This window comes from Acipenser ruthenus, chromosome 4 (assembly GCF_902713425.1).
Source record: "Acipenser ruthenus chromosome 4, fAciRut3.2 maternal haplotype, whole genome shotgun sequence".
Lineage (NCBI taxonomy): Eukaryota > Metazoa > Chordata > Actinopteri > Acipenseriformes > Acipenseridae > Acipenser > Acipenser ruthenus.
This window is the reverse complement of record NC_081192.1, coordinates 93,512,844-93,529,302: the sequence shown is the minus strand read 5'-3', so window position 1 is coordinate 93,529,302 and position 16,459 is coordinate 93,512,844. Positions and strand designations below refer to the sequence as shown.

General features: G+C 37.5%; 1 protein-coding gene across 2 annotated transcripts in view; it reads right to left on the bottom strand.

Moving 5' to 3' along the window:
- Window positions 1–16,459, bottom strand: part of LOC117400356 (unconventional myosin-X-like) — a 101,986-nt gene that overhangs the window by 44,585 nt on the left and 40,942 nt on the right. For both annotated transcript variants that reach the window (XM_059023103.1, XM_059023104.1), the window contains 2 exons: window positions 12,992–13,150; window positions 1,378–1,565 (listed from right to left, as the gene is read on the bottom strand). In XM_059023103.1, coding sequence (XP_058879086.1) covers window positions 1,378–1,565; window positions 12,992–13,150 — 347 coding nt within the window. The remainder of the gene's footprint in view (window positions 1–1,377; window positions 1,566–12,991; window positions 13,151–16,459) is intronic.

Sequence of the window (16,459 nt, the reverse complement as noted above, 5' to 3'; positions counted from 1 at the left end):
GTCTGGTGTTGCAAAAAGGTATCGTCACGTGTTGAAGCACCACATCTGAAGCCATTGGGATGATGTCTATTGAAAAGCACTCTAGAACTCATTATCCCCCAATGACTGCTATTTCTTCAAACAATTAAAATGTAAACCTCATAATTTATTCATAAGAGAAACACTCTCGACATTAAAGCAAACAAGAACAAACCCGAAACACACAAGGCAAACCTGAAACACACACAAACAAGACCAACCCGAAACACACAAGGCAAACCTGAAACACACACACAAACAAGACAAACCCGAAACACACAAGGCAAACCTGAAACACACACACAAACAAGACAAACCCGAAACACACAAGGCAAACCTGAAACACACACACAAACAAGACAAACCCAAAACACACGAGGCAAACCTGAAACACACACACAAACAAGACAAACCCAAAACACACAAGGCAAACCTGAAACACACACAAACAAGACAAACCCAAAACACACGAGGCAAACCTGAAACACACACACACACAAACAAGACAAACCCAAAACACACAAGGCAAACCTGAAACACACACACAAACAAGACAAACCCAAAACACACAAGGCAAACCTGAAACACACACAAACAAGACCAACCCGAAACACACAAGGCAAACCTGAAACACACACACACACAAACAAGACAAACCCGAAACACACAAGGCAAACCTGAAACACACACACAAACAAGACAAACCCGAAACACACAAGGCAAACCTGAAACACACACACAAACAAGACAAACCCGAAACACACAAGGCAAACCTGAAACACACACACGACACACCTGAAACACACAAGGCAACCCCAAAACACACACAGAAGACAAACCCGAAAGACACACACACATAAAATACTTTGTACTAGTTGATATTCTAAGGGTTCCATTACTTTGTCAGTATTTGAACAGTGGTGTGTGCAATTTTCAATACATGCAGTATATAAAGTATATATTATTTTTTTATGGATTATTATAAAGTATGATTGTAAACATTCCCCACCATGGATGTAAAAACTAAATTACAGTTATCAGTATCATGAACAATTCAAATCTGTCCTGCAAGCTAGATTGACTACTGTGGTAGCACAGCTGGTTAAGAGCCTGGGTTTGAATCTCAGGTAGCAAGTGCGATAAATTTGGTGGTAAAAAAAACCCCAAAACAAAAAAAAACTATAGGAATTTGAAATGTATTTACTTCCAGAGGAAAGAAAAGGTGGTGGGAGCAGACCATCTGTGTAAACATTGCAGTACTGTTGGGCCCCATGTCAATTAGAGGCTTTTAATCTATCTGCTAAATAATAACATGCTGATAACTGCATTTAAAACAATAACATACAGTACACAACTTACCTGATGAGAACACATTGGTTTTCAAGACGTTTCCAAAGACAGCGGTAACACTCATTGGCCAAAGCAAAGATGTGAGGGGATATTTCTCCTAGACGATGTTTGCTGTAGGACTCCACTGTGAGACAGTCATACAGGCCTGGAATAATCTTGTAGGGGTTCACAGAGGCCAGAATGGAACCTATATATGTCTGTAAAGAAGAAAAAAGGGATCACTTGAATGTTTTTAAATGAATTCACATATGTACTTAAATATAAATGAATAAATTAAAACCTTACAACTAAGTGAGAAGAAAGAAGACCCATTTAGAGCAGCCAGAACCATTCAGCATTGTTTTTCAGTCCTCACGCCCAAAATACATGTGATGACATCGCTTATACAAGAGCCACCCTATACACAACATACTTTATTACAGGATGAGTTACCGTAATTGCAGGGACCCTATAGCAATGTTACTGTGCACTCCATTAATTGCAATCTTGTTGCTGTAAATTATTCTGCAGCCTCCTTAATGGTGGTTCACAATAACAGAACCTATGCTAAATGCAAGTAATAAAATCCCCCCAGATACAATTTATATCCCACATTTCCTAAATGACTCTCAGCCCACACTGGGGCAACTATTCTCTCTCATTGCCAGGCTGACATTGAAAAAACAACAGACCCAATTCAGCTCTTTAATAGTCTAAGACCTTCATGATCTGTAAGTAGTGCATGGGACTTCACTGCAAAAAGAAACTGATCTTAAACGGTAAAACTCCACAGACCCTGTTTCTGTCCCATCCTGTTACTCTCATGTTGGGGGGAACGTATACTGTAAACATATGAACAGCTGGCAAGGGGAGGTGACTCCGAAAAACCATCATTTTAAAATTTACTGGGCAGTATGGGATAATTCCACAAACCACTTCCAAGTATAAAATGGTTCAGTAAAGAAAAATACAGGAAGCACTGAGAAAACCCAGCCATATTTACAGGCAAAATGATTTTTTTACTCTCAATAACTACAGATTATTTTAATACTGCAACTCATTAGAATTGAACTTGGTAGGGTGAGAAGAAGTTAGAAGGCCAGAGTTCTGTACAGGTTACTGGTTGCTGCTGATTTGAGCTCCAACGCTATTACACTCAATTACTGTTCACATGTGCTAAACAACTCTCTCGTTCTTGGGGTGACCACCCTTCCTGTTTGGACCAAGTCACCATGATTGAGGTTAAAAGTGCCCTGGTTGAAAAGAAGCTAAATACAACAATAACCTTCCGTGGCCATAAACGTTTTGAATGGGCAAGGTTTAAAAAAATAAACAGGTTCATTTTAAAACACAAATACAATTGTCGGTTCACACACCCCTAAAATATAAATATAAAATCATCTGTGTATACAGGCATACCAGTTTACAACATATTCCATCCCAAGAATACTAACTAATACAGTGAAATCGTATAAAACACTTCCCACCAGCAAATCATATCTGGCTGAAATGGATATGTTACAGGTTCTTCATATACTGTACTGTATCTATTTGTAAACAATGGTTCTAGCTGTTACCCATAAGTCTTACAGTATTCAGAGTGACACATTTTACAATATTGAGACACCACTGAAAATGACTCAGTGAGTTAAACAAAATAAATACCATTTACATTTAGATTTTGTTTTGCTTAGCTGCTCAGTGTGTATCTGAGAACAAGACCTCATTATAAAGCAAGCTGGCAAAACATTCCAATCCCAGGAGCTTCACAGCAGTATAGAAACTTTCTCAAACCCATTTAGCTTGCATTGTTCCAGCAAATCGTTGAGGGTCAAACAGCCCAGTGTGCCCAGCAATATTTTCAGTGTAAACAGAAAAAAAAAGCAAGCGGTTCTCGAGATTTTTGACTTACGCTGGGTTTTACTAATGACAGGAACCCACTGAAAAGCAGCTATTTCTTGCATGCGCCAGGCTCCTCCCAACAAGATTCAAGTATTAGGTAGGAGAGGTCCTTTATTTTATGCGCTATGATTTTTTTTTTTTGTTTGTTTTTTTGTGCCAGTACAAAGCAGCGCTAATGACAAGTGCAGATGATTTTCTACTTTAGGCAGACCACAAGAAAGATTGTTGCAACTTCCAGAACTCAACTGGAGCAAATCAGAACAGCACTGAACATATATCCCAGTCTAAACAGGAATTAGAGGTACGCTTTTCAGAGTAAAAATTGATTCTCCGAAATAACCCTAATCAACAAAAAACATACAAAAAGACAGATTGTAACCTGATGTCTTTTGACTTTATAATAACAGTTTCATCCAATTACTGATGTTACTATAAATATTGGCATTTTGCCTGTTAGGACCATTAAAGTTGTAGTGTTACATGGTAATGTTCACCTTCTTGAGGACAATCAGCCAGGGCACTAGGATCAACATTCCTGCAGTTTGAACCTCTGAAACTCAGTCTGAACTATAACCAAAATAAATGAGTGTTAAAAATGATACTGTATAAAAACAGTTCAATCATTTTGCTTTATAATGAAATAGGAATTCAATAAATAAATAAACCAAGCATACAAAGATGTCACAGATTCAAGGTCCTATTTAGGTCACATACACACCCCACACATGTTTTAACATAGTCTAATTACTGTAAGTGACACATTAAACAAAATTGCGATTGAAGGTAGCTCTACTCAGATTAATATGTTGCCACATTTTGTTCAGGATGACACATGTACAGTTGGTGCCCCTTTATCGGGACGCCTCGGGAAAAGTAAAGAAAAATAACATAATCACATCACTTTATGATAACATGTTAAATACATCATTTGAAATGAGTCCATTTTTTTTTACTCATAAACAAAACAAACTGCTGTTTTTTATTTCTACATGAAATGAAAAATAATAAAAATCACATCGTATCACAAAGCGAGGCACCTGCACCTTTGTTTGCAACACAACCTGACACACCACAGGAGACTCCATCTCCTTCAAGAGTTCAACATGGTTTATGCAAGTCACAGCATAATCACGTACTCACTACACTGTGCTACGCGACCTGTCTTGCTCTGAAAAGCGATCTCCATTCATCTTTTGAAAATACTGAATCCCAATTAAACAAAGTGACGTTCTAATTAAACAACATAAATAGCACTGGGGAGAACTGTCTCCCCGAGTTGTATCCCATTTAAGCAGAAATCCTGATTATCAGCAACTCGATTAGCCAGTGCCGACTGTACTGCAATACACACATTTTGCCCAATTAGTGCAGTTTGGATTTTCAAGTGCAAACCTGGTGACCTTAAACCAACTACAAAAAGTCTGTGCTGAAATCCAGGCATCGAAATGGTTCCTGCTGTCTTTCAGTGCTGGGAACATACTTTATCAGTGATGTCCAAACCTTTCTAACAGTGGACTTAACTCACGGGCCACAGTATATCTACGAGATATATCCATCAATCAATCAATCAATCAATCAATCAATCAATCAATCTTTATTTTATATAGCGCCTTTCATAGTGGACCACCATCACAAAGCGCTTAATAACAAGAAAATCCATAATACTTTAAATACAGAGAAATGCATAATACATTATATACAGTTAAAAACAACACTGCATAACACATTAAATACAGTGGAAAGTGCATAATACATGAAATAGTAGCAGCAACACAGCAGCTAATAGCAGATATCAGGCTTAAAGAGCATGGAAAGCAAGAGAGAACAGGTGGGTCTTGAGAGTTGATTTAAAGCGAGCGTCGGTGGGAGCATCACGCACCAAAGCTGGGAGAGAGTTCCAAAGAGTCAGAACCATGAAGCTAAATGAGCATTCTCCAAGTGTGGTGCACTTATGCTTGGGGATAACAAGCAGGCCAGAGTCGGAGGACCTCAGCCTGCGGGCAGGGACATAGCGGGTCAGCAGGTTGAGGAGGTACTCAGGACCTGAGATGTGGGCATCAATGGAGAGGCTGCTGTCAAAAAGTACACCAAGGCTTCATACTGTGGGGGAAGGCAGCAGCAGTCAGTTTACAAGGTTCAGGGCAGCTATATTTAGATTCTTAAGTTGAGTTTCAGATTCTACTAAAAAGGAGTTAAGATTTGCTAGTGTTAAGCTGAAGAAAATTGGCAGACATCCAGGCCTCAATGTCTTGAATGCAAGCCGAGAGCCAGACCATGGCAGAGGGGCTTCCAGGGTCGAGTTTTAGTTAGAGCTGGGTGTCGTCAGCGTAGGAGTGAAACATGAGGCTGTGTTGGCGGATGAGGTGACCCAAGGGAAGCATGTACATATTGAAGAGAAGGGGCCCAAGAACAGATCCTGGTTATCAAAAAACGGTTTCGTTGCCAACAATAAATGATTCTCGAGGCAAGCCACAATGGCTTACATTGAACAGGAGAGACCCATTTTACCACTGTGGGGCATCAATGAAGAGGGGAAAAAGAATGAATTGTCTGAAGATGCGCAATGTTCGCCCAGTCCATATCCCACATTCAATTATTTTACCACTCCCAAAACCTCAGAGCGCTGCATGTAACAAACTGTCCAATTTGGCAACCTATACAGCCAAAACAACCAATGGAACATCAGTAAGGGATATGACGTGAGCACTACAGATTTAATCAAAGAACAATGGGATTGACTTGAGAATTGAAACTATGTTGTAATTCATGTTTGCAATGTTAAACAAAGTGCAAGGTTAATACTGAAATACAATTTGTAAAAAGACGATTTTAAGCTTGAAAATGTGGATTTAAAAACGTGTAAAATGCAAGTGTTAGTGTCGGAATCGGAATCGGTGTCTCCCTACATCCCTATTCTAAAAATGACAGTAAATCAACAGTGAAGGAAAACCCTGCAGTAAGAGTGTTGAGTGAAAGGGTATGAAGAGCTGACACTGTTTAGGTCATTGAAATAGACTTAACCTAGGACCTGTTATATAGGCCTATATTTAAAACAGCTACTGGCAATGACTGTATAAAACAGCTGTGGTGATAATATCTACCACAAATTACATGAATATGAGATACACAAGGCTATTCTTAGTTCCCAAGCTGGGAAAGGAACGGCCACAATCTTAACACCATATCAAACGTATTAAAATAACACAGCATACATGCTTGTTGTACAAACTCCACCATGTTTATCTTTTGCTTACATCTGAAGCCCAATATTTCAACTGAGGCTATACCTAATTGTCATTCTGTTTTTAATTTAGCTTTATCAGTATCTAATCACAATTCAAATGTAAATGTGTGTGTCTTCGAAATTACATTTCTTAAGAATCACTGCAAAGAAGACCGTCTGTTTTATATTTTCATCCGCTTTATTCTGTCGGTCTGAAATGTGGCAGAATATGCAGATTTCAGAGAACAATTTCCCCTGTTCAATAAAGCAATAACATCACTCCATCTGACTTCAATCATCAACTGACTACAATCCATGTGAAACACACACTATCCATATACACAAATTCGATGTAAATGCATATGAAACTATGACCATTTTTACAGTAGCACAATGGTCAGGGATATAATGGAGTGAACTACTGATCTCCAGTAGAGAAAATATATGTTAAACAAAACAAAAAAAGAAATGGAACCTTTTACTTTCCCAAATAAGAAAAAGGCTTCACAGCTGTGCGAGGTTTGGGGGTTTGAGCTGAACTGGTAAAGTCTTACATTCTAGTTTTATCACAGTTTACTGTACACTTTAACTCATTTGAACCTTTGATAGATGAGCAGAGATCAAGGCTACCACACTATCTGCATTTAAAAACTCCAACTCCTATCTACATTTACCACTCCAGCAGGCCCAACTGCCAGCACAGATGGGAAAGGACCGCAAACAAGTTTTTTTTTTATTTTTTAAGAAAAAATAAAGGATTTAGGCATTGAACATGTGACCTTCTTCAGTGCATTCCAAAAGTTCAAGCAGCTTGATGATTTCTAACAGTTAAGTGGCACAATACAACAGGCTTTGATTCTAAAAAGAAACTGATAATAGGTTAAAAATGAATTTGCCTGTCAAACCACTGGTTTCAAGCAATTACAAGTTGTAACCAATGATGGTTTCTCATGCAATTTCATCAAACATACCATAAATTAGAAAGAAAGGAAGAAAAAAAGGTTTTCCTAGTTGCCCCTGGCTACAGTATGTCTGATGTGAAATTGCTGCTGGACAGATTCAAATGGGAAGTCCCTCACTCTGGGTTAAGGGATAAGAAATAAGGCCACAGATGGTTACAATCAAGGACAAGTGGCTACATTCTCAATTTAAATCTTTATAAAAATAGGCTCATTTCCTTTCTCTTCTAAAGATTATTTTCTTGAAAACGTATTGGCTGCCAAACGCAAGGCGCAACACCGAATACCCTATTCCCTGTGCCGTCGGGACCAGCATTTTAATGACAGGCAAATGGCTGCTAAACATATGCAGTGTCAAAGCTTGCTGTACCCAGGAGGGCTTTAAGTTAACTGAACTAGTCAGGCAAAGGAATGTCCTGAATACCAAAGGGGGACAAATAAAAACTTTCGAAGCTCATGATTTATACCAGTGTGTGCATGTGTTGAAAGTCTAGGCATCCTTTCCACTATGAGTTTCATGAGCACTGTCAACAGTAAAATATATTTATTTCCTTGGTGAGTTCTGAAAGTGGGTCTTAAAAAAAAATAAATAAATAAATAAACACTACACGACACCCAGTATTTCACATTGGCTACATACAACAATTTCGATGAGGGTACAAATTCTGATTCTCATGTCAAAAAAGAGGCAAACACGATTTTTATATTAATACCCAGTTTAAGAACAATACAAATATGTTCCTTTGCAGAGATTATTCTTTGTTTTAGAAATAAAGAAACCTTTTTTCATTCATCAACAGGTACATGAAGTTCCCTTCAAGCTTAGAAGACCTCTTAAAGAGTAAGTAGTGGGGTTATGAAAAAATTAAAATATAGCGTTATACATCCCCACGTGTTGCTACAACTGTTTAAATAAATTACTTGTCATTTATCTTTTCATTGTTAACATCCTGATAACTTTTTACACTTATAACTTTAAAGCTCTTTTCAAAATGGCTGCTCCAGTGCACTGGGGTTTGAGATCTGTCCTCGAAATCACTGCAGGAAGAGCGATTAAAAATAAAACAAAACATAACAGGTGCTCTGGCTTTTGTGTTCCGTACCACATCATGGATCGTTATTGCTGTGTTACCTGTTTGACAATGTGTGCAATAATCCTTACACTATCAGTGCACTGGAGCAGCCATTTTAAAAAGAGCTTTGAATCAGATTTTAAAGTTATAGTAAGTAAAAGTGTAAAAAGTTGTCAGGATGTTAACAATGAAAAGATAAATGACAGGTATGTTATTTAAACAGTTGTAGCAACACGTGGGGATGTGCGAACGCTCTGTCAGTTTGCTTTAGGGTGGTTTTGGTTTAATCAGTCTATTTATTTACATAACCCAAGACTCATCTGAAAATAAATCACACTGGTATAAGCTTGCACATGCCCAATGTGCTGTAGCTGTTATCAGAGTGTGGATTGAGTTACTTGCAGAGCAGTCGAAATGCTTTTGCTTCCTACACAATTGGACAGTGGATAAGATAACCAGACTAGAGTCAACGGATCCAACAGACATACCCTTCCCCCCCAGGACTAGAGGGAATTTTGAAACGCCTCATCACTGGAGTAAAACTGGAAAATAGGTCGAAGAGGAATGCCATTGCTTTTCCATTCATGCTGCATGTTGAAACAAAGTCCCCCTAAGCATAATACAATCATAATACACTTTACACAGAAAAGCAGTAAAGTGATGTGTCAGCATCTGCAACAAAAAAAGCTCCAGCTGTATATTTCACAGCAGGGTACAATAGTAGAGCAAAGTACAATGCTAGGGTGAGAAATGTGAATGAAAATGAAGGTGTAACTCTGTGCTGTGTTGGGGTGCCCACCCCTGTGCGTAGTTTTTGTGTTTTATGTTGTATGTGGTGCGTATGTATTGGTGCATGCGGTATAATGTGGGCTTTGTAGCATGAATGATTTAAAATGTATAGTTGTATTTAGGCACGGGGATTGCACAATCACTTCACGTGCAGATAAAATGTGTAATAGTATGTGGGCACAGGGATTACACAAATTAGTTCACTTGCTGGGATTCAAGTGAATGATTAATTAATTGAATCTTGGCACAGCTCTATATATAGATGCACGAATCACTCTCAGGGTTGGGTGTTCAGGGTGAAAGAACGGGAGAGAGAAGGAGAGTAAAATTAAAACTAAAAAGCAATTGCTACTCGTGCTGACACAGATCAACATGATAGTTGTGCGTTTAGTGTTCGCCGTGTTTTGTCTATTTGTTTTGGCCAACATGCCGTTTTGTTTTGTGTGCAGTGTTTTGTTCAACTGTTTTATTTGTTTATTAAAATGCACAAGCAGCACATTCATTTCACTCGCACTACTGTTTCTTCCGGGTCTGGCATCACTGCTCAAGCCAGCTTTCCACACATGCATACTGAGCATTCTCTGTTGGATTCATTCTTAGCCTTGAATATTTTTAACAGAATTAACAAACGCCAAATAGTAATATTATATTCTGATGTAGATAAACAGGAAAATGCAGTTTCTAAATCTACAATATTGGTGCATTTGCATTTTGACTGAGTTTTATTGTTTTTCTCTCAGTTGCACAAAGTAATCACATAATCAAGCTGTAAGATGTGGAGCAAGGCACTGTGTACCCATATGATCTACAGCATAAGCAATGTCATGCTTCGTGATAGCTAATTTCTTCATAATAAAGCAAACATTGTGCTTCAATCAACTGGAGACTTACTGTATTGTGTGGTTGGATAACAATGTTCCAAGGACACCAAAAATTCACTAAATAACAAAGGAGAAAAAAACATGGCATAGAAAGTGTGTGGGTGCTTCAAGCTAAAACCAATGGATTGAGTTAATGGTGACATTCTCATTTTATTCACTGCTAGAGCAAGCATGTTTGTGTTAGAAGTGGGCAGTGCACGTCATCTGTCTCCACTCTTTCCCACTGATTCTATGCTCTTGGTACAGCTCAGAAACCACAAAGAAAAATGTTTCTGAAAAACTCCTACATTTCAAATGAAAATAGATCTAAAAGGCCAAACTTTCACCCAACAAGCTATTTCTCTTGGCTTTTAAACAATGTCCGCATTGAAAGAAGGCCCGTCTCAGACCCTGAAAAAAATGGAGAATGTCTTATTTCAAATAGTAATGCTGCCAGTACATAAATGCTAGTGGTGTATGACAGCGAGTTAGTTTCCCTTCAACATGCTGCCAAGTGTATGGCTCTGGAAACAAACAGGATGTCACCAAGCCTAAAAGTATAAACCAATATATCCCATATAAAAGTTTTCCACTTTGAAAATGATGAACAAGAAAATAAGCAAATGACATAAAAGTCATATTTCAGGTACAACCAGTGAGGAACAGACCGGCACATTTACACAGAATAAGAATGAGGAGCCACAGCTCAGCAAACCACTGGTGTGGTCTTAATGAAAATCCACCATTTTCTTTTTTAAGTCCCCTTCAGATTAAATAACTTGTCTTTTACTTGAAGGAAGTCATGATTCGCACGGGACAAAAAAAAAAACTGGTGTCCTCAGAGTTGGTCAAAAGCAGAGGACGTCTAGCAACCTCACAGACCTCACAGGATTCATTTTTATGAAGGAAAGGTAAAATTCTAAATGAAATGCAGTGTTGTGGCCAGAGAAGGCGCTTTTGTGCATGATTTGTAAATAATGAACCAGGTATAAATTACTCATTTCGCTGTACCTACTTTTCCAAAGGCTAGAACAACTATTTCGTCCTTTGACTGATATTTATTTCCATACATATCTTCAATGCTCAGTTAAGTGTGTTCATTTTATGATGTCGCCAAATTGTTTTGTATTTTCGGCCATCCACAATTTGGTCATGCCCAATCGTATCGTTTTAGTGAACTGTAACATCTCTATTATATTATGGTTTATTGTGAAGCCTGGTATTGCTTTGAGGCGAATACCACGGAAATGCTGTATCAATTCTAACATAACGCTGACATGGTTGATTCTCACAGGGCTAAAAAATAAATAAATAAATAAAAGAGACACAGGACGCATGAGTTTGAAATTTTACAGGTTCGGTGTCCTGTTAAAATAAATAAAAAAAAAAAAAAAAAATAAAAAAAAAAAAAAAAAAAAAAAAAAAAATAATAATAATAATAATAATAATAATAAATAGGAGGAGGACCTCTGAGAAAATGATCTGGGATAAAAAGAAATGGCTTTGCTGGTAAGGTCTCCAATACCGGTTGGTGCAAAGTGATGTTTATTATTAGTAGTGTTTTTTAAAAATATGTTCAGAATGCAGCTAAAATCAAGTCATTTCAATCTTGTTCTTGGTCACAGTACCTTGGTATGTGAGGATTACTTAAATATTTTGTGATATATATATATAATATATATATATATTATTTGTCAAATTCTAGAGGAAAACCTGTAATATATATATATATATATATATATATATTACAGGTTTTCCTCTAGAATTTCCCTGTATTTGGCTCCATCCCTCTTGCCCTCAATCCTGACCAGTTTCCCAGTCCCTGCCAATAAAAAGCATCCCCATAACATGATGCTGCCACCACCATGCTTCACCGTGGGGATGGTGTTCTCAGGGTGATGAGCAGTGTTGGCTTTGCGCCACACATAGCGTTTTGCGCTAAGGCCAAAAAGTTCAATTTTGGTCTCATCAGACCAGAGAACCTTTTTCCACGTTTTCTGTGTCTCCCACATGCCTTTTGGCAAAATCCAAACAGGATTTGATATGGTTTTTTTTTCAGCAATGGCTTTCTTCTCGCCACTCTTCCATAAAGCCCAGCTTTGTAGAGCGTCCGGGTTATAGTTGTCCCGTGGACGGTTTCTCCCATCTCAGCTGTGGATCTCTCCAGCTCCTTAAGAGTTACCATTGGCCTCTTGGTTGCTTCTCTGATTAATGCCCACCTTACCTGGTCACTGAGTTTTGGTGGATGGCCTTCTCTAGGCAGAGTCGTGGTTGTGCCATATTCTTTCCATTTTTTAATAATGGATATAACGGTGCTCAAAGTTTGGGATATTATTTTATAACCCAACCCTGATTGCTGCTTCTCCAGAACTTTATCCTGGACTTGTTTTGATAGCTCCTTGGTTTTCATGATGCTGTTTGTTTAGATATGCTCTCTATAACAAACTCTGGGGCCTTCCAGAAACAGGTGTATTTAATCTGAGATCATGTGACACTTTAATTGCACACAGGTGGACTCCATTCAACTAATTATGTGACTTCTGAAGGCAATTGGTTGCACCAGAGCTTATTTAGGGGTGTCACAACAAAGGGGGTGAATACTTATGCAATCAAGACTTTTCAGTTTTTTATTTGTAAATAATTTTGAAAAATATGTAGATTTTTTTCCCCACTTCGACATTATGGATTATTTTATGTAGATCAGTGACACAAAATCCTAATTAAATCCATTTTAATTCCAGGTTGTAACACTACAAAATGTGGAAAAGTCCAAGGGGGGGTGAATACTTATGCAAGGCACTGTATATAGTAAATATGACCATGTTATCCAAGACTTACATAAATGATGTTGTGTTGATATCGTAGGTACAGATTGTGCATGATTGCCCCTTCGTGCAGGTCACCCAGCTCCGCCATATCTTCTACTCCTTCAATACTGGTGGAATGCATGGCCATCACCTTTTGCCGAGTGAGGGAGTTAAGTTTGTAGGTATATACCTAGAGTAAAAAAACAACATTAAATACACAATCAGAGAGAACAACATCTTATCCGTAACTTTAAACACTCTGCACTATAAATTCTGAAGCAAAAAACTACACTACGCATAAGAAATGGAACATTTTGTTGAAAAAAATGTGGCATACATAGCACAACCTCTCGGGAAGCAAGCGAGGTGTTCTCTTAGCCGAAGTGTTCTCCAAGTTGACCACCAGGCACAATATGAATCAATAAATGAATAAATAAATATGTATTATTTGTCATGATGCACGTGCATCAATATATGAAATGAACAGAATTAGTAAGAGAAAAGCAACAAGGTAAGTATCTAACTGTCAAACTAAATTACACAGCACCCCTACACACTTTATATGCAGCAGTTCTACATTAATTATGAATACATGTACAGGAGCAATATTCAAGACACACAAAAAATGATTTAACAGAATGGTGAAGCAACTCACCAGAAAGTGAAACACCAAATTGCTCAGCAACTTGTGTCTGATTCAGGTTTTTTTCAAGAGTTTGAACACTTTCCAACTTTTTGTAGCAAGAGAAACAGCAGAGTTTTTTTGCATGCCATTTTGTAGCGATGAGGTGCACAAAATGAGTCGATGATAAACAACGCCGGTTCTGGAATGACTGAATAAACCAAGCACAGTTCCTTAAGACACTCTCGCAATCAATAAAAGATTGGATAAACCATTTGAATTTAAGTTTGATGATGATGAGTTATTTTACAATGGGAAAAATCTGATTAGCCACGGTTGTTCTCTTAGCCGAAGTGTTCTCTTAAGAGGTGTTCCTATACGCGGAGACTACTGTATTAAAAAATGTTTGTTTAAAAACCATGAGCACAGAAAATGGGATACAGCCTGATGTTCTTACAGTAAAGCTGGGGTGGTTGAGGGACTATTGCCTTGTCATGTGGAAACTACAAACTGGAACACCCCCCCCACCCCCCACCCCAACCAAGTTTCTCTGCATTTTGTACTGTTTTTCTACCAAAATGCGTGCAGTATTTACAGTAGGTTCCATCAAATTCTGCAAAGACAAAATATTTTTTTCTTGTTTATTTCTATTATATATATATATATATATTTATTTTATTTAAACAGTGTACAACATTTTACAGCTCTTTTTCATCATCTATCATGTTACATGATGACTAACTGGAACACTGTTGCAGCATGGTGATCCTGCTTTCGTACCCTGATGGCTTTTTTGGAGGACAACATTCTTTCCCTGCACTACGCTCACTGAAAAATAAATACATACATTAATTAATACACAAACACATTGCCATGAGATTTACAGTCTGTTTTATTTTAAAATAATAATAAAACATTGTACAGATAATCTCATATAATTTAATTTCTATCATTGTAAACATATTTGTCAATCTTCATGTTTTAATAGTTTCACAAATCGATGGATTGTGCATGTCCAATAATCAACTAATATCGCTTCTGTTCAATTCTAGGAAACAACTTTTTTTTTTTTAATAGAGTTTAAAATTTTAAAAAATATATATAAATATGGTAAATAGCAAACAAGGTTAGCAACACTAAAATTGAAAGAAAAAAATCCTTACATTTTTTGCCAGGCAAAATGTCTTGAAATGATTCTAAACCGTAAACTTCACGTTTTGTTTTAAACATCCCAAAAAGTACTGTACACGCTTGACCACAAAGTTGACTCAGAAATAATTTTATAAATTACACAACATGATTTTTTCTAATCCACTAATACCTTAGCAACTATGGTGTTTTTTCTGTTGTTGTAACTTTTCTAGACTGCTGTATTTAAATGTCAGGTTCATGCATTAAGAAAACAGCATCACTTATTTGCTAATTTACAAAAAACGTAAATAATACCTTAAGTTTAATAGATTAGTCCATGCATTGCCAGAGGCTCTCTTGGTAGCCACTTCTGGGTTTCTTTGTAACCAATAGAAGATCAGCTTTTCCCACAGCTAGCCAATTAGAAGTGATAGGGATGGGCCGTAAACACTTTTTAAAATGTCTCTGTGTATGTGCTAGACTTCCACAATTCAGTTTTCAGAAACTTGCGTGGCTCTCTAGAAATATACCCAGAGTGTCTTTCTAGCAACAGAACGAACTTAGGAAAAATAAATAAATAAATAAAAACTACTTGTCTGAAGTATAACGGCAAAACTTGTTGTCCCTCACACAAATCTTGTTGTCCAGGGCGTCGGGCGATACGAATTGCACACTCCTGTGGTCACAAAATGCAAAGATACAGACCCTATGTATTTTGACAAAAGTAGATAGTAGTCTACTGTACACTCATGAACACAAATGTGCAAAGCTTAATTTATTACTTAATAAAAAAAACTGATACAATGTAATCATAAGGGTCTTACTGAATGTATCTGTGCCCTGGAAGACCTTCTTTGTGGACCTATCAACAAAAGATTCAATCTTTTGCTGATGGGATCATGTGCATCTAATGTCACGTAGCAGGAAGTATGGTCATTATCACAATGATGCAATAGTTCTGCAGCATTCATAGCTGTCTCCATCAATAAGGTCTCAAGACACCCAGTCACTAGCCTCAGGATCACTGAAACTAACACTCTGAACAGCCAATAATAGTGTAAGAATGTGGGACTATTTCATTTCAGACTATACACGCAGACTAACAGTATCCCAGGGTGTGTGCCAGCTACCTGAAAAACAAGCGGCGTCTGCCCCATATTGAGGCTAACATACCACCACAAGGGAGTATTTTGATGAATTATAATGTGGTGCTTGCCCTGTGTCTGAATTAAAAGCATATCAAAGAGGACACAGTATTACTGGATCTTATGCACTGTCAAAATCAATTGGCAAGAAATGTTACTGATGAATCAAAACTGTATTTTAATCCCAAGAAAGCCAAGTATTGAGTCCTACTCTGTAATTTATAGCATCTGCCTCAAGCTAAACACCAAAAGCCAACGGCCACAACAGGAAGGGAACTACTGGCTCCTAACACAAGCAGATTATTTATGGACAAAATATCAGCCTGTCATCATTTAAAAGGGTGTGTCCCCTCTAGCTCCAGCGCACACTAGAGAACACTATTAAAATAAATAAAAAAAACAGACAACAAATACTTTTCACACAAAACCAGTGAATTTCTAACAGTTACCGTAAGAATGTTAAACAATTGTCTTCTTGCCCGTTCTCAGCATTTATTCATGATATAACAAAAGAAAAAAAAAAGCAGGATGTCTTTGTCTGTGGAAAATCTGGCCAGATTACCTGAGAAATATACTTGAAAAAAAAAACTTTCATTCATTA